The sequence below is a fragment of the Melanotaenia boesemani genome, chromosome 8 (assembly GCF_017639745.1).
Source record: "Melanotaenia boesemani isolate fMelBoe1 chromosome 8, fMelBoe1.pri, whole genome shotgun sequence".
In the NCBI taxonomy this organism is placed as follows: Eukaryota; Metazoa; Chordata; class Actinopteri; order Atheriniformes; family Melanotaeniidae; genus Melanotaenia; species Melanotaenia boesemani.
The window spans coordinates 10,498,558-10,523,375 of NC_055689.1; the positions used below are offsets into that span (position 1 = coordinate 10,498,558).

General features: G+C 39.9%; 1 protein-coding gene across 1 annotated transcript in view; it reads left to right on the top strand.

Annotated features, from left to right (window-relative positions):
* The window catches only part of LOC121644217, a 192,370-nt gene that overhangs the window by 107,205 nt on the left and 60,347 nt on the right, over positions 1-24,818 (top strand). The window contains exons 4-5 of the mRNA XM_041992020.1: positions 1,943-2,062; positions 8,029-8,196. Of these exons, the coding sequence (XP_041847954.1) occupies positions 1,943-2,062; positions 8,029-8,196 (288 nt within the window). The remainder of the gene's footprint in view (positions 1-1,942; positions 2,063-8,028; positions 8,197-24,818) is intronic.

Consider the following 24,818-nt stretch of genomic DNA (forward strand, 5'->3'; position numbering starts at 1 on the left):
TTATAAAGAATCTTCATTAAAAAATTTGTAGTTTACAGCACAGTCATCTCCTACGTCCTTATGAATGTTCTCTTCTGTTTTCTTAACCCCACATTGGTTTTAATTAAGGTCAACGAAAAGAGCTCAGAAAACATGAATGTATATATAAATATACATATGTGGTGGACCTGCTCTGAGTTGCTTTTAGCTTAAGCTTGCTGCTTCTTATTTAGACTTGGAGTGCCCTGAGAAACACTGAGTGAAATATTGACTACTCATTAGCTCTATAAACAACCCTGCTTTAAAAAGAAAAAGAAAAGAGAGATCCCTTTAAATTAAAACAACTGCAGAACTTCTCATTCAAACCAGATCTTCAGATTAAAGGTATCATAATATATTCAGCTGCCAACCCTGCAACACCTTCATGCCATCAATAATGTCTGGCAGATGTGTGACACTCTGTCTTCTCTTTTCTTCTCCAGTATTTGCCTCATGTATGGTGAAATATTTTAGCTTTTGTGTTGTGGAGTATTTTGGGTGACAGACTGCACTCTGTAACATGAAATTTGATAATTAATCTAGCTATCAGGCTAACAACCTACTAGCTTTACAGTAAAACTGAAAACATTTTCAATACATTTAAATTAAAAATTCATGTTTTTCCAGAATTGTTTTTTTATTTTTTAATTTTTTTTAAATAAAATGAATCTTTATAGTGTAAAAAATGCAAACATTATGGTTCATACATCTTTGTGCATGCTCCATAACTGGACAGGAAAGCTAACATCCTCTCCCACTGCTGCAGTTGAAGTTAGTAATAGCTGAGCAAATCAAATATGAAAGAACCCACACTTCAGAAAAAAACAGAAGCCTCACAGGATGGGAAGCACTGATTGGCCGCACATTTCCAAAAGTTGTCTTAAGTTAGTTTTTTGAAAATCTTTAACTGGAACAAATACAGAACTCTCATCAGTGGTGGAGTCTTTGTACACTCTGTGTTTGTGTCAATAGTGGTTCTGATTTTTAACTGCCAGTAGATCAGTAGCAGTAGATCAGTACAGTAACTAGCTGATCTCATGCGTCCAGTTCCACTCATACATGCAGTACACTCCTCCTCTTTTACACTTATACTCCGCAAAGGTGAAAGTGTTTTCGTCAACATCGGTTTGTCTGTCAAAAAGTGATGGACGGACAATGACTTGGCGGAGGTCTGCGCTCTCTGAGTGCTTCTAGTTGAAACTGTGTCTGGACTTTGATCAAAAATAAACTACCAGCTGCTGTCTTACTCCCATCTGACTGGAATTCTACTGGGAGCATTCATTCTGCCTGCACTTATGTACAAATACAGACCTACAGAAAAACACAACAAATGAGATGTGCTTCCTGCCATTCATTTATTCATATATTCTTATTTTTGCCTACAATTAAATAAAAAAAAAAAAAAAAAAAAAAAAAAAACCAATCCTGCCAAATTGACACCCGGTGATCCGTAGAAAGGAGATTTACGGGAATGAGAGGGAGGCCTGCTGAAGAGACAGACTGGCAGATTGAAAGAGGGAGCGGGAGGGAATTGGAGACAGAGATGAAGAGAAATGAAGTGAGACAGAGAGAATCAAGGGGGTTGGATGTGAGGGGTGGTGAGTGGCAGGAAAGAAGACGGTGAGGATGAGTATGTGGGGGAAGGGGGAGGTGGTAGCAAATGAAGTGTTTGTCACACTGCTGTTAGAGAGAGATTGAAAAAGGAGTGGTTTTCTTTGTATAAAGCTTTCTTATGGTTTTAAAGTAATGTTGCAGTAGTCTGCTCTGGCTCCTGCTCTGCCTTGTCTCTTTTGTCTTTTTACTCCTCCGCATTGCTTATTTATCCTTTTTTCTTCTTCTCTTTTCTTGTCCTCTATCAATTTGCCTTTCCTCTCTTCCCCCCACCCTCCCTGCCCTTCCTCTTCCTTCTCTGCCATCCCTGCAGGCACGTCTATAATCCAGGTGACAGCGACAGATGCTGATGACCCGACATACGGGAACAGCGCCAAGCTAGTGTACACACTGGTGCAGGGCCAACAGTACTTCTCTGTCGATCCCCAGACAGGTGAGTGCACGCTCTCATCACAACACACACAGGTGGGAAAATGCAGAAGACAGGCAGATGCTGGAAAGCAAACTCAGAAAAGCAAATGTACTCAAGATGTTGAAGAGCAAACAAGTGAATTCAGTCTGGACTCACGCATTTTCATTCAGTCTAGCATTTCTTCCACCTGTGCGTCCCCCATTCTCTTGTCACACTTAATCATCCATCTTTTCCTCATCGTATTTCCCTCTCGCGCCCCCTCAAACAACACACTTACACACCTACACCCTCCTCCTGCTTCAGTATGAGTTGGCAGAAATGTATGTTGTTGCACTCAAGACAGCGCTGCTAGGGTCTAATGGTAATTTTTCTGCATTATTCAGGAGATAAATTAGATGTTTAGATGGATGTCAGCGAAGGTTTATGAACTATAATGCACATAAGATTACAAAAGGTTAAAAAAAAAAAAATCTGTCTGTTCTCATCTATCTTTGTGTCACATGTCACCTGAGGACAAAAAGTTTTATTGGTGAGCGGAGGATGCTTTATTTATCTATTTTCGTTTTATGATGATTGCTTTTTAACACTGTACCTGGGAGGGCAGTCATAGCTCAGTTGACTCAGAAACTGTTTGATGCTTCAGATGGTGTTTTGATAGATTGCGCAGCCAGAAACACTTAACATATATTTCACAGTGAGGTTTTTTTCTTTTATTCTTCAGCCTGTGAAAGTATGCACCTTAACTCGAGTGTTTAATCGACCCACATGGGTCAGTGGTAGCTGATACTTGTGTTTTGGTTATTTGAAGTCCCATTCAATAATTGATTGCCCCAGCATGCAAGAGTTGAGGTGCTTTTTGAAATGCTAATTGAGGAATTTAAGCCTAATTCCACACAGTGTGTAAAAGTCATGACATTGTGCTGTTAGAAAAGTTTTAGTATTCTGAACATGTCTGTCCTTGTCTCCCTCATTTCAATCACCCCATTTCTCATTTGCTGGATCAACAAATGTCTTATTCAAAATGTGCACATTTTCCCATTTATGAATTCAAGTCAGAAGCCGACACATATTTATGTTTAACATTGGAAACAGCCAGTTGTTGAATGGAATTCACCTTGAGCTGCCGACGCACACGCAGCCAGAACTTGATGTGTAGCATCCAATCGTATGTAGCCGAATGAGGTCATTTACACACAGAGGTGATCGATGTTGAATGCGTGTAAGCGATGGGTGTCGGTGTGCCATCGAATGGTGTGAAACATAAAACGAGAGTTTACATTCTGTTAGCACGTCTGGCTGTCACCGTTTGGCAATTTATCTCTTTCCACATGAGCTTCATCACATATTTGCGATTACATATTCATGTTTCTCTGTGCTTGTGTATCTGAGGCTGATGGAGTGTCAATGAGACCAGTAAAAAAACACAAGGATCAGGAAAAAAATTGTCCATATAACAGAGAAATTAGTTTGTGATGAGAGGAGAACAAGTGAGTTAGCAACTACACTGCTAGCTAATAATAGCTAATGCATCCCCAGACTGTAAAATCTGCCATCACATATCAGACTACAAGAATATAGAGGCAGTCATTTAGTACTGGAGTATTTGAATGCCCTAAGACTTGACTGATGTCAAGATTTTTTCATTTTATGATGTATATCAAAGCTACGTTTTATGGCTCCTGTCACAAATGATGGAGCTAGAATGTGAGGGTAAAAGAAAGAAATGAAGATAGACTATTAAATTAGAAAAAAAAAAGACTTACAATCTGCAGTATCCATCTCTTTTGAGTTGTATATCACCACTCTGTCAATATCTGTCCCTCATTCTCCAGTCTGGCCACCTGATGGCAATGGCACAGTGTTAATCGCTAATTGTTATTAATCCCACACTATGCTGCTGGTTTCTATATGCCATCTGTAGTCCTATAAAATATGCAGGTTCATAATCCTCTCATCTCAAATGAATGTCACAAATGGATGCAATGGTTGTTACAGCCGCATCAGTGAAGTCCCGTCTATTCACCTGCACAGAGTGCACCCAGGCAGGAAAGCTAACTGTTTATCTCCTTTTGTGTGCATCCTCAGGATGGGGGATTGAATCAAAGACAAGATTTCATGCAATCCATTGGTTTCCTTGGATAGGCTTTTATTTTTTATTAATTGTCTTGTGTAAACACAGTTATTATAAATTGCACTAATGTGAATTTGTTTTCATTCAATCACAGTAAATTGAATTTAGTTTAGAAATATTGTAGACCTCTGTCTTGAAAGGTGGAAGACTGTGTAGCCTAAACTTACAAAAACCCTGGCGAGTCCAGCAGGATCCACCCAAAGACAGGCCCTGGCATTAAAGGTGGAGGAAGAGCATCCCGACCAGGGACCCCCTCAGAGATGTGAACCTCAGAAGGTGGAAGAGGAGTGTCCCCATCAGAGACCCTGTCAGAGACATGAACCTCAGAAGGTGGAAGAGGGGTGTCCCCATCAGGGACCCTGTCAGAGACATGAACCTCAGGAGGCAGAGGATGAGCATCCAGACCTGTGCGCCAGCGTGGGACGCTGAAGTGCTAGAAGAACTTGGTGCCGGCATGGAACTCGGGAGTGCTGGAGAAGCCCTGGGTGCTGGTATGGAACTCTGTGCTGAAGGTGACACTGAAAACGTGGACCATGGAGCTGGAAGCGACACTGGAGACGTGGCCCGTGGAGCTGGAGGCGACATTGGAGACATGGACCATGGAGCTGGAGGCGACACTGGAGATGTGGCCCATGGAGATGGAGGCGACATTGGAGACAGGGACCATGGAGCTCAAGGCGACCCTGGAGACGTGGACCTTGGAGCAGTAGGCGACATTGGAGACGTGGACCATGGAGCTGGAGGCGACACTGGTGGAGACGTGGACTGTGGAGCAGGAGGGGACCCTGGAGACGTGGACCATGGAGCTGGAGGCAACACTGGAGATGTGGCCCGTGGAACTGGAGGCGACGTTGGAGACATGGACCATGGAGCTGGAGGCAACATTGGAGACGTGAACCATGGAGCTGGAGGCGACATTAGAGATATGGGTCATGGATTTGGAGGCAACGGTGCAAGTGACAATGTGTCGGACCCTTGTCTCCTTCTAGCTACTGCAGCCGCCCATGCAGACCCATAAGACATAGGTCTGCCAGCAGGCGTTCAGACCAGTCGGGACCACCAGAATGTCAACCCTGCAGAAGCATGGTCCATCTCAGGGTAACGCCTCTGTAGCCAGCTCACCAGTTCTTCTGAGGTGATGAAAGCATAGCCTGCTGGGTTCGTGGGTGGCCAGTTCTTTCTGTCAGGACTGTGGAGTGGATGAGGTGTGCACCCTGATGCGGTGCTGACAGATGACAACGTAGAAGGCAGACCGGAGCAGGAACAAGGTTTTAATAACAAAAAAACAAAAAACAAAACAAACCTTACAAAAACAAAACACAATGGAGGCAAGACTGTGACATGACCTGAACCAAAACATGACATGACATGCAGACTACAATAAACTGGCAACGTAAAAAGAAAACCAAGAGGTATATAAACACACAGATGGACTAAAGAGGAACAGATGAAGCAAATGAGCAAATTAAACCAGGTAAACAAATGACAAGAAGCAAAAAGCAACACAAAACTAAAAATGAAAACACCATAAAAAAAAACAAAACCAAAATCACAGCTCATGACAACACTGTGGTCATAAAGGGATGGACACGGTCAGCTACAATGCTTAGGCAGGCTGTGGTGTTTAAGTAATGCTCAGCTGGTACTAAGGGGACCCAATGTATGCCAAGAAAATATTCCTCACATCATTACACCAGCCTGAAACGTTGATACAAGGCAGGATGGATCCATGCTTTCATGTTCTTTACACTAAATTCTGACCCTTCCATCTAAATGTTGCCGCTGAAATGGAGACTATTGTTCAGTTTTGGTGAGTCTGTGTAAATTGTAGCCACTGTTTCCTGTTCTTAGCTGAAAAAAGAGGACCCAGTGTTTTTTTATGCTGTAGCCCATCTGCTTAAAGGTTGCACATGTTGTGTGTTCAGAGATGGTATTATACTTACCTTGGTTATAACCAGTGGTTATTTAAGTTATTGTTGTCTCTCTGTCATCTGGAACCAGTCTGTCCATTCCTGTCTGACCTCTGACATTAGCAAAGCATTTTTTTTGTCCAGACAACTGCTGCTCACTGGATATTTTCTCTTCATCAGACCATTCTCTGTAAACCCTAGAGATAGTCGTGTATGAAAATACCAGTAGATCAGCTTTTGAAATATTCAGCCCAACAACATTGCCATGTTCAAAGTCACTTAAATCCCCTATTTTCTTATTCTGATTCTCAGTTTGAACTTCGACAATTGTCTTGACCATGACTAAATACATTAAGATGCTACCACATAATTGGCTAATTAGTTATTTTAATAAGAATTTGAACAGGCATCTAATAAAGTGGCCGTTGAGTGTACTTTGTACACCATAAACCTGCAACTGGCACTTTTACATTGTTCTTGTCAAATAGAAACTTCAAGTCACAGAAATGTCAGAGCAGCTGCCAAAATGCCAGGAGCAGCTGCCACGACTCCAGTGTGATGACAGTGCATTCTGATATTTTGCAGAAGATTTTGAAAGGGTTTCAAAATGCCGCAGAGCTTTAAGTGGACCTTTATCTGTCAAACAGAACGAAAGCACTTTAATTTCTGAAACGTGTGTCATGGCTTTTTGCACAACAGCTCAATGACTATTACCTTTTGATAATGATCAAGCAACATCTATCAACACTGATAGTTTCACAGCTCCCCTTTCAGTGGCTTGTTGAGGTTACTCAAATTAGATGCACAAGTAAAATTACGGCCCTGTTCATTCAGTTTGTACAACTGCATTACTAAATAGTGGTACCACTTAGTAAAAAGGCACATTTACAGCTAATAAGTCCTTGTGTGTAGCAATTGGATTCACTCATGCACATTTTAGCAAAAAGGCTAACTCTTTTAAAATCCGACACTGAGCAAAGAAATTCGACTGTGTAAAAATCAGCTTCTTAGTGGATTGTCAGTGGTTTTGGTTGAACAAATGATTGAACAAGTAACAGAAATTTAGTTGGAATAATACATTGATTAATTGGAAATAAGAAGCAGTATATTGGCCCAACTGATTTACTATTTAATAAGTTTAACATGTCTCCTATGGGCTGTTAGTGAAGTTTATAAGAAAGAGCTGCAAAGCATCTGCACCAGACCCCATTAAAAACATTATTAACATTTATAGCTGCAGGCTACAAGGCTTGGAAACCAAGAAACACACAACATTTTATTAATGACTTGCTAACACATGTTACTGCAGTCTTGATGAAGTCTTAAATATAGGGTCATGATTTTCTCAGCTCATAATGGGCCAAACGTGCCGTTATAAATGTTAATAAGTCATTAATAAAAGGTCACAGTGTCCATTACAATTTTCCCTCCATGGATTTGTGGGATGTGTAGTTTAAACCAGCTGTATTGTTTTTATGTCAGTGGAGTAGCTAATTTGGTTTCCCCTGCCTCTGTCATTGATGCAAACTTTAATCCATCAAGCCTGATCATAACATTAGAGTTAATAGTCTTTCAGATGCCATGTTGCTGATGCACAAAAGCTAAATGAGTGATTATTGAATATTAATATGGTAATTAGTCACAGCTGAGGTCTGACAAAGTGACAAACCCATGATACCAAAGGTGTGATAATGCTCCTGTATGTTTACAAGACATTCTGGGGTAATAAATGTGCATGATGCTGGATGAGATCCCACTGTGCTTGGAGCATTTGTTCCCAATCAAAAAAGTAAAACCTAATTTTGAATGAAAAATTAGTTAAGTGCTGGGGAACCACAGAGTCATAGATATTGATCACATAATAACATATATAATGTGGCTATTTGGTTGTTAAACACTGGGAGAACCTTGCTTTAAGAACTACATGATGTGTGTGTTTCCTTCAGGTGTTTTACGTACAGCTGTACCCGACATGGACCGGGAGACCCAGGACCAATACCTTGTGGTGCTTCAGGCCAAAGACATGGGGGGCCACTTGGGAGGATTATCAGGGACCACCACCGTCACCGTCAAGCTGACTGATGTCAATGACAACCCCCCACGCTTCACCCAGAGTGAGTTTCTCAGCCACCCACAGAGAATCAAAGACAAACCAGGAACAGACAGGAAGCATAAAAAAACAGACGTGTTTTGGACATCCCGGGGACCTGTGCATGTACACATCTTTATTGTAACTGTCTGCATCACCTCCCATTTACATGTACCCACACATACATTACGGGCTCATGCTTCATTACAGTTCAGAGACCCAGAGTGGTGGGGCATCGCCTCATTAGAACAATGTCTAATTGAAGTGGCTGTCAGTCATTGTAGCATGAAACGACTTTTTCTGTTATGTTTCTGGTAACTTTTTAAATCACAAATGTGAGGAGAAAACAAACACCGAGCTTAACAGCATAAACATTGTGTTTGTTTAGCACCAGAGGGCAAAACAGTTCTCAGACCTTTTTGACCTGCAGGACCTGTCAGGATTTTCACAGCAGCAGTCAGGCAGGAGATTCCTGCAGGGCTGCAAAGTGCCTCATCAAACATTCAGTCAGGGATTTAACCCGCCTCTGCAATGATATATCAGCTACTATTTCCAACTGCAGCTGTACTGTCAGATTATATCAAATAATCTGATAGTTCCCTGATGTGGGCCAACTCAACTACATTCATAACAAAATTTTCCATAATTTCACTGTTATTATAGAGCAAAGTGCAAATGTAAAACATCTACCTTTGTGGTAGTTTTTTTATTTATTTTCTTGCTTGATTAAATTAGATTTGTTCATTCTCCTGTGGCTTAGTCTAACATTTTATTATTTTGCCAGCTAAAAATTATATCATTAATCATTTTTTAAATAAGGGTTGGATGTGCTACTTATAGAAGTCCTCATGCAGCTCTGCACTCTTAACTGTGTTTGTCTGCCTCTGTTGTTAGATGGAGGCTGTTATGAATTAAATCTGTTTTTATTAGACTATTAAACAAATTAATAAGGTGCACCCTTTATTACCTTTGAAAGGACAAGCCAGTTACTTGCCTGTGAAGGATCAAGGGAACCAAGTGGCCTTGATGGTTGGTGCTCTTTTCATGCTTTGCTTAATGTCATCCATTCAGCCATTTGTCATCTGAACAAGCTCTGTCTTCTCCAATTTAACTGCTGACCTTCTTCCAGCTAAAGTGAACAGAGCTAAGGTTGGGATGTAGTTTTGTACAGCTACATTTGATCTGGATTTTTGAAGATGCTGATAGTAAATTTGATCTTATTCATTTATAAGTGTTGAAAAGAAAAAACAATACTTGGGGTAAGGTGCATGACTAGGATTTGGCCTGATTCTCTGATTTCATTCCACAATCCAAAGATGTGTTAAGTTAACAGGTACATTATCAGGAGGATGACAAGTGTGGTTATTGGACTCTATTATGGCCAAGAAACCAGTCCAGGACAATTACTTTCTCTTGCCTGCTATAAGCTGTGTAAGCAGGTGTAGAGAACCTGAGAATACCTTAATTGCATTTATAGCACAGCCTTTGTTCCCTTTTTGAAATTGTCTTGACCATTTGAGGAGGGTTTGTGTGTGAGAGAGCATGCAGGTTGTGATATGCCAGAAAATTATCTACTTCAGTGTGCAAGTGTGCATACTGATTGCTCATATTTTAATAAATGATTTTATTTACAGATAGAGATTGTGAGCTGAGAACTGTGCAGGTTCTTCCCAATTTCATGAACATCATTGTCACAATTAGAGCTACATAGTATAAGAGACTAGTATATATTAGTATACATAATATGAGAGAAAGAAAGAAACTGAATTAAAAGGACTTCTGGTTTTAGATGTTACTCCAACACCTAATTGAAATTAACTGGCCTTCATATATATATATATATATATATATATATATAATCTATTCAGGAACTGGTTCAGCATGTTTCTCTGTAGAATTGGCTCCAAAGGCTCCAGATCAGGTCCCATCACAGAACCAGCTATGCTGAGCTTGATCTTGATTTTTTGAAAGATAATATAAATAAAAACCTGCTTTTCACAGCTCGACATAATGTGCATATACACTATCTCACAGAGGTGAGTACACCCCTCACATTTTAGCAAATATTTTATTATATCTTCTTATTATTATATCTTTTCATCTTTGTTTTTTAGACTAGTTGGAAAAATGTTTTTTTTTTTTCCAAACTTTACTCTCTGCCTTGCTCCTGTCTGCATCCTCTTTGTTTCCTCTTCAATTCATGGATTTTTGTGTTATTTTGTTCATTTATTCATTCATTAATTTGGTTTTGGAGAGCTTAATCAGTTGATCAGTAGTTGCTTTCTTAGTTCTTTCAAGCTGGCTTATATCTTAGCAGCAGTGTCTTTTAATTATCGTAATCAGTAGCTGGCTTAGGTAAAAATAAAATCATTGTCGTCTTGTCAATACATTTAAATGTGCCTTTTTCTGTGCCTAACTGCCTTCTGTGCTCTACCTTAGCTTCAAAGTATTTCCAATTGTTCAAGTATGTCTAATCGACAGAAATAACTTCTGCATTGCGCATTTGTGTTCAGGCAGCAGTGGACTTCATACACACCTAATTCTTTGGACATTCTCCAGTGTTTATGCAAAAGTTGCTTTAGTGTCTTTATCTCTATGCCTCCTCTCCAAATCTGTCATGCCTCTAAAAAGACACGCCTTTTAGTTTGAAGACACCCGCCCTTTATTGTATTCTTTAATCTCTTAATTGTCAGATAGCTGTCATCTTTTTCCCTCCAATGTTTTATTGATCACTCAAATCAAAGAAATGAACAGTACATGTTGCACACCTAATATGCAGGAAAATAATACTCATAAAAATGTCAGTTTTCAGTGGTTCTAACTGAGTTTTCAAAACAGTACATTCATATATAACTAAATTGATTTCCTGATTGTAACTTTGTGCAACAATTTCTCTTTTTTTTATTTGAGTGAAGGAAGTACTACTTTTATGAGGGTCTTTGAGATGAATGACAAATAAAGTGAGCAGTTGTTAGATTAAGCATCTGATCCAATCATTTTGAAAAGAAATATCTAATGCCAGTAATAATATTATTTATATATTTAATCTTGCAATTAGCTAAATATATTTTCTAGTTTTCTAGCTGTAATTGGTTTCAATTGTGCAATGACTTGTCATTAAACATTTACATAGAGTTATAATTTAGGAAAAGTGGCAGCATTTTTCAAATAAGAGTTCCAGGAGTACTACATAAAACTGTCTGGCAAGTACAGTAAGAGATAGAGACTTTTATTGACTTTACGTGTTTAGGTGTAAGAGAACAGTTGTCAGGGGTTGAATGGGCCAAAGAAGAAGGTTTTTTTTTTTTTTTTTTTTTTGTCCGGCAGAATACTGGCTTCAATGTTACAACTGAACAGATGATTTCCTCGGGCAGGAGACTTGATGGTCAAGTTGATTCCCCATCATATATGATGTTTTGGACTGAGCTGCTCTGAGGACCAGAGGGCTTTTTCGAGGAAAACTGATGTGAGTGAGGATGAGTCTTGCTATCAATGGCTGCTTAGAAACCTCACAGTCTACTAAATTCTCCTTACTCTAGCCTCCTCTGGTCCTGCTGAGTCCCTCCTTTTATGTAGTTCATTGAATACCTTCACTCAGACTGTGTCTTTGAACACCTCTTATATTCCCACATTTCTGTGCGCATAACATCTATGTGTATTCTCAATCCTCTGCTTGTATTTTCTTCTTGTGTTCCCTCATGCACTCAGGCTCCCTTGAGCTTGCAGACGCCATCAAAGCCAGCCACCCCGCCGCTCTACTCAATTACACACCCAGGCTTTTTAAAAGAGACACCCTCAAATCCGGCCCCTGAGTCTCCCAAGGTCAACGCTGCTTATTCCTTGTGGCATTTAGCAGAGAGAGAGGATTACATTGTGGCCCACAAACCAGGTATCTGCTGTACATTATAGCCTTAACAAAAGGAGAAAAAAAAAACAAGCCCTGCTTTGAGGGTTTGTTTTTACAGTGTCCTAGAATTTTTCTCTATCCAAAGCATGATTTTAGGAACTAAGTGGGTTTGTTGTGTGCTCAGTTTTGTACATTGTTAGGGGATTTTTTATGCCCAAAGGAGACAGTATAGTAGAAGAAAGTAGGCTACCACGCAAAATTCTAGTTGTTTTTGGAGAATGTGGGAGATTCATTGGCAAACATAATGTTTTAAGTACACTTTCCTTTGGGTCTTATTATCAAATGGAGTACACCATGCACCAAATGTATCTGGACAGCCACAGTTGATTGATATTTATGCTCTGCAGTCCTTGAAGCTGTAAACTTACAAGCTATTTTAATTTATGTCACATTAACTTTTTAAAGGTGGCAAAGCCTACCATTTAAAACTGACATTTCAAAGCATTTACCAATTCCCTAAAAACTCATTTGTGCTTGTCTGCCTAGTTTGTTTTAGAGGTTTTGCCATTAAATCTCTTGATTTAAACTGGCTCAAGGGATGCCTTTTTACTCATTTAGTGGAAAGGGAATATATAAAAATACCAATATGAAACAAATCATATCTCAGCCCACCAGCAGATGACACTGACCTTGACTGTTTAATCTAACTCTGTTAAGCTTTGATTTGATCAGTTCTTTGAACAAGAGGGCAATTCTCAATAACAAGAATTTAATTCATATAAGGTTGCATGCAAGTGGAAGTATCAGGAATGTAATGAATTCAGTTTCTATTGCTAGACCAGCCATAGTGGCTGAGTGGGCAGCTGCTGGCTTTTGGATGCTAAAGAGTGATTAGCTAGTAGCATCTTGCTGCTACCTGCAGCAATGTGAATTTAGACAATCAAATGCTGCCCTAACGTTGTCCCCTGACCTTAACCAGTCAAATTTGATGTAGTAGGGTGGGATGATTCAATCATGATGTCTCAAGCAGCTCCAGCCAGTAGTGACAGAAGTGACTCAGTGAGCTAACAACCCAGAGCTGCTGCTAATGGCTGCTCATGCCTTGAACCAGTTGATGAGCAGTGATTTATAATATTGTCAGGAACAGAACGAGAATACAATACTTTTCTGATATTAATACAACCTCTGTTGTTTTGTATGTCTTTGTGTTTACGATAGCTGGTGTAGCAGCTGTGGATGTTAGCCCCCACGTTTCAAGTACTCAGGATTAGTTCCTCTACTCTTCAACATTTAACAAGCAGGCTGCCTTAACTTGCCTGTTTTAAGAGATGTTGATGAAACAGAGATAAATAAATGAATATATAATATGGCTTCCTGGAAAATAAGTCAGGATTATGTGAAGTTTCTATCCCAAAAATATAATTGTTTTCGTGATATTTTCCAGCTATGTGTCGCTAACAAGCCGGATGTTTAAATTGTGCTTAAGGTTGCCATCTCATTGCCTGATTAAGTTGTTAATTATGGTAGTGCAGCGTGGAATTCATGGATGACTAATTATCTGAAAGTAAACAAGAATGTTTGGTATCAAATCACACCACAAATGATCGTTTTCTGTTGCACACCCTCAGGATAGGTGCAGCAGATTACTTTCTGCTTGTCTGATAACCCATGGGGAAATTAAGAGCACATGCACAGCTACATACAGTATAGCTACGTAATGCCAAGGCCGATTTGAAATTTCATGCCCTTGCTTCCGTGTAATCAGTTATTCATACATGTTTTGCCTGTATACTAGAGCTGAATAAGAATATGAATATTTTATGGATGCCTGTACTCCATAGCTGAATTCTCTCTTGGACAACTTGGCTTTAGCCCATTATACTGTAAATCGGAGGTCCCCAACCCTGGTCCTCAAGGCCCACTATCCTGCAGGTCTTAGATGTCTCCCTGCTGCAACACACCTGATTCAAATTGATGACTAATTAGCAGACTTTTTCGTTTGATTTACATGTAATAATTAAAACACATCATTGCTTTTGGAAGAAGTAGGTTTGGTGGAGAAGACAATCCCAAGCCAGAGTTCCTGTATTGGATTTTCTGAAAGGGGCCCTATTGTGCTATTTAGACTTTTTTGAGCTTTATACAGTGTTAAAGTGTTGAATACTCATCAGACAAGTGGGTGGTGCTGTTTTTTTTTTTTGTTTTTTTTATTTTATCACATAAATGCAAGTTTGAGTTTTCCAGTATAACTCTACATTCAGTTTCCATGACGCTAAAAACAATGGTTTTTAGAGAGTTTTTTCTATGTTGAAGTTTCACTGACGTCCTGGGGGTGTTTGCAGGGGAATTTAGTTGTTGGTCATCTCCAGTTTGTGCACGTTCATGAGAAGAAAGGCACACCCATCTTCCCTGCTCTGTGTAAAGTGGAAGACACTGCGGTGGACACTGCAGCATTTTCAGTGTCAACATGTGACACAACAAATGCTTCTTCAGCTGTGCTTTTTTTTCAAATTCCTGAATTTAAGAGTCGTTAGACAGCAATGGATGGACTTTATTTTTGGGAACCAGCTACAGAGTTTCACCAATGTTTGTGACTGGTAAAAACTGGTAAAATGAACGATTTGCGACCAGGCTTTAGCTGAAAGGAGGGACTTTTTTTACAATCAAGGACAGCATTTCGGATCCTGAGCTGTAAGTAAAACCGAATAAGTTGTCTGATTTGTTTTGATAGTGTGTAAGTAACGGTCAAACTAAAGGAACTAACCCACACTTTACCTGTTCGCTACCAGCAGGTAACGCACACAGAATGATGACCGGAAAGTTAGCGATTAACACTGTAGATGGAAATGCTGCAAACATAACAACCAGGCCAAAAAAACACCCAGCTGATTAGATAGGTTGCACATGCCACTATTAACAGGGGCTTGTGCAAATGTGTAAGGCAAGTGAAGGCAAACAGCGTTATATCGGACTGTGGCTGGTAAGCAGAGTATTTACCAGTAAAAGTACCCGCTCCCAACAACTACTTCTGGCAGTTAAATTATAAGAATAAATCACTTCCCCCAAAACCAGTGACATTGCTACACATATAGGATCCACCATCTCTACATTTTCTCCATCTGATAGTACCTGGATAGTACCTGATAGTACTTGGATATTACCTGCCTGCAGCGTCAAAGGACTCAGAGTAACGACTGTCTCCGCCCTAGCAGCACCTGTCCTCCTCCTCTTTTAGTTCACCTCATCACCTCTGCTTCTGTGTTATGACTGATTCTCAGATGTTTAAGGAGGTTTGTGGTTTTCACACACACAATTGGGCATCATTACTGTTTGTGGAGCTGAAATATCTCCCCATTATAACTGCATGTTAAACTGATCACTGAGCAGTGAATGAACCGCACGCTGCTGCAACGCGGCACTGCGCCTTTTTCGCATATGCCTATGGCAGGCGGAAGAAGTATCTACCTATCCTGAAAGTATAGTCAGGCTATATAAATGTTGGAGGAATAGATATTGCACTATTGATCCACACATCATTACTATTTATTCTTCTCGGGTAATTAGCTCAAATCGTAGGCCCATTCCAACTTATTTATTTATTTGTTTCACTGGCCCATGAGAAATGCTACTCACCGGAAATCCTCCCGAACCTCCCTATTAACCACTCTGGCATTGCTCATGATGTGTATTTCAGTGTGAGAAATTGGAGGTGTGGTGTGAGAGCGTGTGAAGCCACTCAAATGCATGAGTCTCACAGCCAATGCCCAAGAGTTGGCAGGTATGGTGTCATGGTCAATGGATTTTTGGTTTTGTTGTTCTTGTAAGATTCCTGTTTTCTCTGGTTTTCACTTTAGGCTATCTTTGAGTTCAGATAGTCCTCTGAGTTTTCTTGTTTCCTGCTGTATTTTCTTGTATTTACCACCTGTTTTGTTGTTTCATCTAGTTTCATCAAATTCTCAGTTGTTCCTTCATTAGTTCCCTTTGTGTAAATATTTTGTTTTACTTTGTTCATTATCAGATTCTTGTCTATCTATCCCAATTTGAAATTGTGTCACCCTTGCTTTACCTTTTATCTTGTCTGTGCAACCCCACTTTTGTTTTTAAAATAAATCTTAATTTGTACAATCGTGTTCCTCCTACCTCATGATCCTGTATTAAGGTCCCACATCCTTATCTCCAACTTCACGTTATGACAGAGGCCGCTGTATGAATTAGGAATTGGATGGAAGAATTATGTCTAGTAAAAACATTGTAACAGGCTAATTTGGAATCCGTCTTGCATCCTGTCTCTTCTCTGAGTTCTTTCCAGCCAGTAAAAGTCCGTCTAATGTTGACTTTTGTCTTTCTTTCTTTCTTTCTTTCTTTCTTTCTTTCTTTCTTTCTTTCTTTCTTTCTTTCTTTCTTTCTTTCTTTCTTTCTTTCTTTCTTTCTTTCTTTCTTTCTTTCTTTCTTTCTTTCTTTCTTTCCTTCCTTCTTTCTTTCCTTCCTTCTTTCTTCCTGCCTTCCTTCCTTCCTTCCTTGCAGTTCCCGCTATAATGTCCTGTAATGTTGCTTTATAACAACAGTTTTTAAAGTGTCAAAAGGATCAGCACTTCCTCCTGTCCCTATCCTTCTACTAGTGTTTGTGCCAAGAAAATATTAGCAAGACATAGAAAGTAGATGTCATTATATTGAATGTATCAGTACTTAAGCTGTATTTGTGTAGGGAAAAGAGGCTTTGCTGTGAACCTACACCATTGACCAATTTGGCTATAAGAAGTGTTGACCAACTACAACCATTTTTTAACTGGATTACAGTGAATTGAATTGAATTGGAGTATAATTGGATTGGACTTTATGTTTTAAAGTGGCTTGAGCTAAGTTCAATTGAATTGAAGCGTTTCACAAAACCTTTTAATCTTACATGATCCCACAGTGTGATCAGTATTAATGAAATACAGTCAAGCTCTGAGCTCTTTGCTAAGCTCCTTTCCTTGTCCACTACTTTAAAGGTGTGAGACCATGATAGCAGATTCTGTTGCAGCCTTTATTGAATTATTTTAGATCCTATTATTGCATTTCATTGTAAATTAATAACTAAACATATATGGTTCACCCCAGTGATCTAAAAACAATTAAAACCATAACTTCAATGTGTAAGACCCAACTTTTCAGGAATTAGACACATTTTCTTTATCTCTGTAACAGTCTCAGAAATTAAAATGTCCTTATGTTTGGCTCTTTTTGGTGGCGAGTGACATGCCAACAACCTCGAGATCTGTACAACAGCTCTACTTTCTTCAATAAATCCCTAGGCTGCCAACTTTTAAAACATTGAGTCAGTGCCTGGTGACGGTCTTTGCAGCATTTTTTTTTTTCTTTTTACTCACAGAAATTTCCAGATGAGCCCAGAGACTCATAACTCATGTTTGAAAACTTCTGGCTCCTCTGCTCTGCCTGCAAGAACCATTTGAAGAGCTACAACTCTGCTTAGTGACAAGTAGGGAGATGGTGGCACAGGTGCTGCTTCCCATTTTTATGTGGTTCCCAAACAACTTTGGCTTGCCAGCGGTACCACATAAAAACGTTGAGGAAGCCATCACTCTCCCAGAAGTTTGATGGATGGAAAGATAGATGGGCTTACAGATGACTACATAGGTAGTGCTGATAAGATCAGTGTCATTTTATGCACCAGGGGAATAAGACAGAGAAGGGGAGCGATAGAGGGAGTAGTTCAGTTGGCTTCATCATAAATATTATTAATTCATTCCCCAGAGAGCGAGGCTGTAACAGAGTGAGTGTGAATGGAAGTAGAAATGCAGAGAGGAGGAGGAAGAGTGTGCAGGTGAATGCACATCATTCTGTGTTTATGTTGAGTGAGAACGTTTTTCCTGTAAGGGGGAAAAATGAAGCTACTATGAGAGGAGTGATAAAGTTGTCAGTAGGAGTGAGACAATGAGAGAGTGGGTGAGGAATCCACAAAGAGACCGAGGAGACAAGGAAACAAATGCACAAGAAAAGGGAGCGGGGGAGTGAATGAAACGGAGGGAATCGAGAGGGATAAAGAGGGTATTATGTCCTTTAGCAGGAATGAGACGCAAAAAAAAAAAAAAAAAGCAAAGAGGAGTTCAGGCAACAAAGGGGATGAGTGGGTGAGCTAGAAATGTGCTCACGAGATGACATAACCTGTTCAGTGCCCTGAGCCTCTGGTTCCATAGAAATCTATCTTCATATTTGTAGCCTCTGATACCTAAAACACACACACACACACACACACCCACCCACACCCTTATACACTTGCATGATCAGTCAGAGGTGAGAAGATGTGGACACAGAGCAGTGACAGGATCTGTCATCTCCTGTCAGGTCCACAGACACACATACAATCCTGACTTCCACTCTCAGTCGGTGTGCTCTTCAGACACCCTTTGTCCTCATATCCCTCATCACACACTCTCCCATCTGTCCCTGCTTTAAAACACCCTCAGCACACAATCATTTTTAGTCAGTGTGGCAGAAAGTGTCTGTGCTGAGAAATCCCACTTGTCAAACCATTTACTTTCACAGTCCCACCGTAAAATAGAGTAGCCACTGTCAATGCTGCTAAGCACAAAAAAGAGATCCATGTGGGCAGTTGAAATTAGTGATCAAAGTCTGTTCAGATATTGATAGTGAATTATTAATTCAAATGAATTTAGTAGTTCAGTAAGTCTGCAGAGGGAGTGCGTGCTTTCTTTAAAACAATGATAGCAAATACCATGCTTTTCTGTTGCAGCCCCTTTAGCAGTCAAATCATATTCATCACAATCTAATACATATCAAAAATAACTTGTGTCCCCTTTAATAGGGCATTGATAATGAATTTAGTTAAACACAATGACTAATGTACATTTGTGGACTAGTAATGGGCTTGCCTGACTTAAAGCTTAAAGGACAGGAACGTAGGCCAATCCAGTCCAAAGAGGCCACCCACATCCCGTTGTCCTGTGCAGTGATCACCACCCACATACTTACATCTCCTGTTGTTTGGACCAGTGCGACAAACTCTTTAGAATGCATGAAAGCAAGTCCTGGGGGCAAGTTCACCAAAGCGTGAAGGAGGGAGGAGGGAGATGACAGTGCGGTGGCGGGAAAGGGGGAAGAAGAAAGGAGACGAGTAAAGCTAATGGCTTTACGGCAGCAGTGATAATCAGGCTAACTAAAAATCACTTCATCTCACACAGAGCTGATGGCATGCTGGGAAATGGAATGAAGGCAGCATTCAGTGTTGTGTTTAGACGGCATGACTCAGACAGATGTGTCTGAGTCTGTTTCTGTTCATGTATATGGGACCAAATTTAGGACTGGTGTGCAACTTATTGACAGATGCTGCTGATTAAATTTGTCTTAAGAGTCCCCTAGAGAATTCCCATGCACATGTTTAATATCATCTTATCTTGTATGTTAGAATACATGCAAAAAAATCCCTGGATATGTAGTTAGCTCGGGGGTGTTTCATAGCACTGGGGCATGAAAAGCTTTTTCTGAAATAGCTCCCTCATATCACAACGCACAATTAGGCCTGCCACTGTAGTGCCCCGGAGTCAATGGTGGCACAGTTCAGAGCTCTGCTTGGATAGGTTCCTCTAGGCTTTCACCCTGTGTGGGTATGAAATCTGCAGCAGCCCACTAACTGCACTGTGTGCTCATGTGTCTTGTGTCTAGTGTTAAAGAAGCAGGGTCAGTCAGCCCTTGTGGATAGTGGCCTTTTTTTCCATTCCCTCTCTACCACTCCCCACATATACTGTAAATGTGCAACAAACGAGGCTTTAAACCAACATTAAAGCCACATCAAATTGGCAACTCTGTGCAGAGCTTCCCCTGATGCGCTTTTCTGCTACAATCCTGTGCAGCCAAAAGAGCCTGTGAGCAGAGATTCATCGGGCGGTAATCGTCCTATACAACACAAGGTTTCCAAAAAGACCTACATGTCGGCAATCCAGCCCAAGATGGGTTTTAATTCTCCACGCTCCACTCCACACAGACAGATTTTACGGTCCCAACTTTTCCTGACATTACACAGGGGAAACTGGGAAATTTAAAACTTCATTAAACCCATTAAAAGGGGACATTTCTGTCCTTGCTTCTTATTTTTGCCTCCTTGTTTATCAGCTCTGGCTTCTGTAGAAATTGGGTGAATCCATCACACTTTCTCTGGCAATGCCTGGGCCCTTTGCCCCTCCAAAAAAAAAAAAAAAAAAAAAAAAAGAAAAGAAAACACACACAGAAATCATATAGGCACACGGCTCCAAAGAAAATGTCTTGGCTGTTTTCTTTTTTTTTCATTTTTCACGTCACTTTTTCATCTGACCTGGCAGTGTGCCTCCTCACGCAGAATAATAGAAGCTAAAGCCATTCTCTTTTTGCCGAGCCATCAGAGAACCATGGAGAGCCGGAGGAAGTGATTTCCATGTTAATGGGAACCTTCCCAGCAGCATCTAAACCTTTCTCTCTTTTCCTTTCCTTCTCTCCCTGCTTCCTTGCTTCCTGTTTGCTTTGTGCTTACTTTCCTTTTACTTGCCATCCTCCCCGAGGACTCAATCCTTCTGCAGTTGTCTTGCAGCGTTACCTTTCACCTCTCAGCCTCTGTTTACCTCTTCCTCTTATTTTCCCTCTGGCGCTGCCTTTCTTTCTGTCGAGCTTGATGAATGGAGTCGCTGGACTGTGATCGGCACATCTTCAACAGGGTGTGGCGAGCCATTGCTAGCTGTCTCTCATTGTGTGTTTGGGTGGTTTTTTTTTTTCTTTATTTCTTGTTTGTTTTCTTCTCCAGCTATCCTTCTTCGTGTGGTGTACGTGTTCAAATCCTCTTTCCAGCTCAACCCCATCCATATGGATTCTTAGTAAAAAAAAAAAAAAAAAAAAAAAAGTAAAGTTGGCCAGACAAGAGAACTCTTAGTCTATTAAAATCCCATCTCTCCTGTTACTGTGGAGCTGCACTGATGTCCCCACTGCTTAACATGTGCACTCTACATCTAACCCTCTGAGGATGCCTGAGCAGCCAACTAAGCATCCTCCCTGAGGTTTTTGCCTCCACCTCCCACCTTCGCCACACTCTTGCTTCTGTTATCCCTGGGCTCCTCGAAACACAGCAGGAAATGGGCCAGCACGTCATCTCCCCAGAGATATGCTAAGTAGCTCCATCCACCATACGGTTTCTGTCTGGAGAAGGACAGTGGGTAAACTGCTCTGTTGCAAGGGTACAAAATCATTCACCTCGGCCCTGCACTCTCATCCCTTATATATAAAGGCCAAACTGTCTTCTTCAACAACACATCCTTATGAATCTTTAAAAGACCTCACCATATTGGATAAGCAGACGATCCTTCCATGAGCAAAACAGATACAAAGCAAACACTGGGGGATACAGGGAGACAGACGTGACGCCGAAATGGGCCCTGCTGGGCCATGTGGGAGTCTGCAGCTTCCAGCTGTTTAAATGGGCTGCAGTTAGACAGAGGTTGCTGGATGTTTGATGTGAATGAGCAAGTCTTTTATGAAAACTGCAAAACAAAGAACAAAAAGCAAGAAAAACAAGGAGGATAACAGGAGGTCTGTAGTAAACATTAGGACTGGGCGATACTGCAGATTTTGGTATCGATCCGATACCAAGTTAATCCAGGGCAAGTATCACTGATACTAATACGATACCAGTACTTTTTGCTTTAAATTTAACAATCATTTAATAATTTTGTCTCTAATTATTGATCATGATTATGATCATTATAAAACACAATACAAAGATTTAGTTAAGTAAAACATTTTTTATTAATAAACTCAATGGCAAAAATTTGAAATTTATACATAATTGTTGGAGGAAAAAAGTGATACTTTCTACTGTTGGTTGGCTCTCATTCACATTCTTTGGCTTTTTGCCCCCAAAGCCCTCTGCAACAAAAATATCAATCTCTTCACTTTGATACTGATACTAGCTTTGGTATCAGTACTATCAAAATATTAATAAATATGAAATATGAATATGAAAGCCCTCATAAACATAAGCAGTTAGAAATGTAAGCAAGCTGTTATCAGAGCTCCAAACTATCCGCTGGGCCGACTTGAAAAGGTGAACCACACATCTGCTCTAGGTTTCAAATGAAAATGTCTGTCTGGAAGTAATGTTTTTCTCTTTGCTAATATTGCCAAAGCTGTGCACCTGCACAATCATTGTTTTTCAGAATGTTTGAAGGCTCCTGTGTGGTTTAGCACATTGTAACTGCTGCACTTGCAATTATGAGTTCAATTCTCATCAGGCTCATTTTGCTACAGTGCATGAATGCAGAGTAAAATGTTTTGCATAAAACACGCTTAACAGCAGAGGGGAAGGTTAGTTTCCAAAAGTAATCTCCTACTCATAAACAGTTTCAAATATATTTATCCATAATAATTCAAATAAGCTTTTGTCTAAAAAATTTATATTCATAGTTTTTTTTTTTTTTTTTTTAATGTGTATCTTGTACTGTTATCAGCAGTTATTTTAGTGTTTGTAAAATGTTTGTAATCGTTGTGAAAACCTGTTTTTTTTAACATAATTTGCTTGGTATTTACCCTGGAAAAAATGTGAACTTGGTAATCTTTATGACAGCTGTACACAGCCCACAATTTTATTGAAAAACATCTTTGAGCACCTCAGATAATACAGTATGTGAACAGTTTTTCCCATTGCACAGTTTTGAGTCATGGAAAAACAAGCTGCAAGCAGCCCTGTGTGACATAATAGAAAATCTGAAAGGGCATGTAAGAGGATCACTGAGTGCCCAGTCGTGCACAAACTGCCTGATTCGACTCTAATGTAGGCCTTATAAAAACAATAAAGAAAGGTCATGCAGCTAAGTCAGATCATTAACTTGCACATACATTTGATTTACTCTTTAAGCTGGTAGGTGTTAGCCAGAATGGTTGTCATTTGTTTATTTGTTACTTTAGCCATGCCAGTGAACTGTCCAGAGTTCATCTTTGACATAGAATCATTGCTGTTTTCACACTGTAATATTTCAAGTTGTGACTTTTATTAAAAGTGTTAAAATCACTTTCCAGGAACCTGAAACAAAAGGAAAAAGAAAAATAGACTTTTTTTTCTTTCTGAAAATCAGTACAAAAGGCCTTATTATCAACTTATGAGTCCTGTGTTGAAGATTGCTTTAAGTCTTTTAGGTTTTATATCTGTGTGACTCATAAATGTAATTCTCAGATGCCTGGTAAATATGAACCCTGACTGGATTATTGACTACCTGACAGACAGACCACACTTTGTTAGACTATAGGGCTGTGTGTTTGAGAAGGCAGGAGGGCAGGAGTACCACAGGGGACTCACCATTTCTCTCCCCTCTGTACACCTCAGACTGTTAGTATGACTAACAGTCGTCAGAAGTGCAGAAATATTCAGATGTCTCTGCAGTAAAAAGCAGACTGATCACTTTGTGACATGGTGTGGGATTTTATAAGAACCACAAGTTAAACACTAGTTCCACACTGAAAGAGGTGGTGGAGGAATGTGGATACCTGAGAGTTAACCTGGACAATAAATTGCACAGGAAATGTAACACTAAGGATGTCTACAAGAAAGGAGAGAGCCAACTCTTACTTCTTGAGCAAGCTTAGATCTTTTAATGGTTGCAGAAAAACTGCTGCAATTCTTTTAGAAGTCAGTGGTGGACATTGTAGCAGCGTATGAGCTAGTGTCTAAAAGGAGCAATAAGAAAAAAACAGATAAAGGAAGCTGGGTTTGTTCTGTGGACTGGTTTGGAGTCACTGGAGCTCATTTCACAAAGAAGAATGCCGTAAAAGTTGCTCAACAAATTGGACAAAATTGTACACCCACTACTCAACACACTGAGTAAACACCAACAGCAGCAAAGTGTCTTTTTTCTTGCAATCAGATCTGAAGAAATCTTTTAAAAAGAGGAAACAAATGTTTTCACTGGCTAGTTTAAAATGAATTAATAAAAAAAATGGAAAGGTGTGAGGGTAGGCTACATTGCTTTTGGTTGTAATTCGGTAGAAGAAGCAGCTGTTAATGGGAAACAACAGTCTCAAGTGCTTTACCTTAAAATATAAATAAATATATAAAATGCAGATCATAAGAGAGAGAGTTCTTCTTCAGAATTTACTTACAGTCAGGGTTCGGATTATGGGGGAGCTAAGGGGAGCTTGGCTCCCCTGAAAGGCCCTTCCCCTGTATCCAGGAAGACACTAATTATTTGTGAGCTTTTTGTTTGTGACTCAGTCACGAAACACCTTGTAAGTTAAGTGACCTGTAGTTATTACCTAAATGCACATCAACTCTTCTTAAAAACTGGAAAAACTGGCTAATTCAACAAAGCAACAGATCAGGACATAGGACAAAACGTTTTACTTTTACTAGACAACTTTTACAAGTTTACTTTTATAAGGCAACTTATACTTGCTGGAAAGAGCTCAGATAAAAGACAAGCTGCAAGACAGATGCTGAATTTGTCTTTGTTAGGTGGTACCAAAGTCTAAAAATCTACCAAAGTTAAATACTGGCACTTTAAAGACCATTTAAAACAGGAATAGAAACACAGTTCATGTCATCAGTCACAGGCTTCTTCATCTGAACTGCAATAAAGAGGTTATTCCTGTGCAAAAGAAACTCTCTACATTTATGACTGTTTTTGTTTGTACATTGTTAAATTATCAGTCATTTATCATTATAGTGCAACAACATGCAGCCATTCCCCTTAGTGGATTAATCAAGTAAGAGTCGATATTATTCTATTTTGTTCAACTTATTTCTTTCATGCAATCAGTGTAAATTCTTT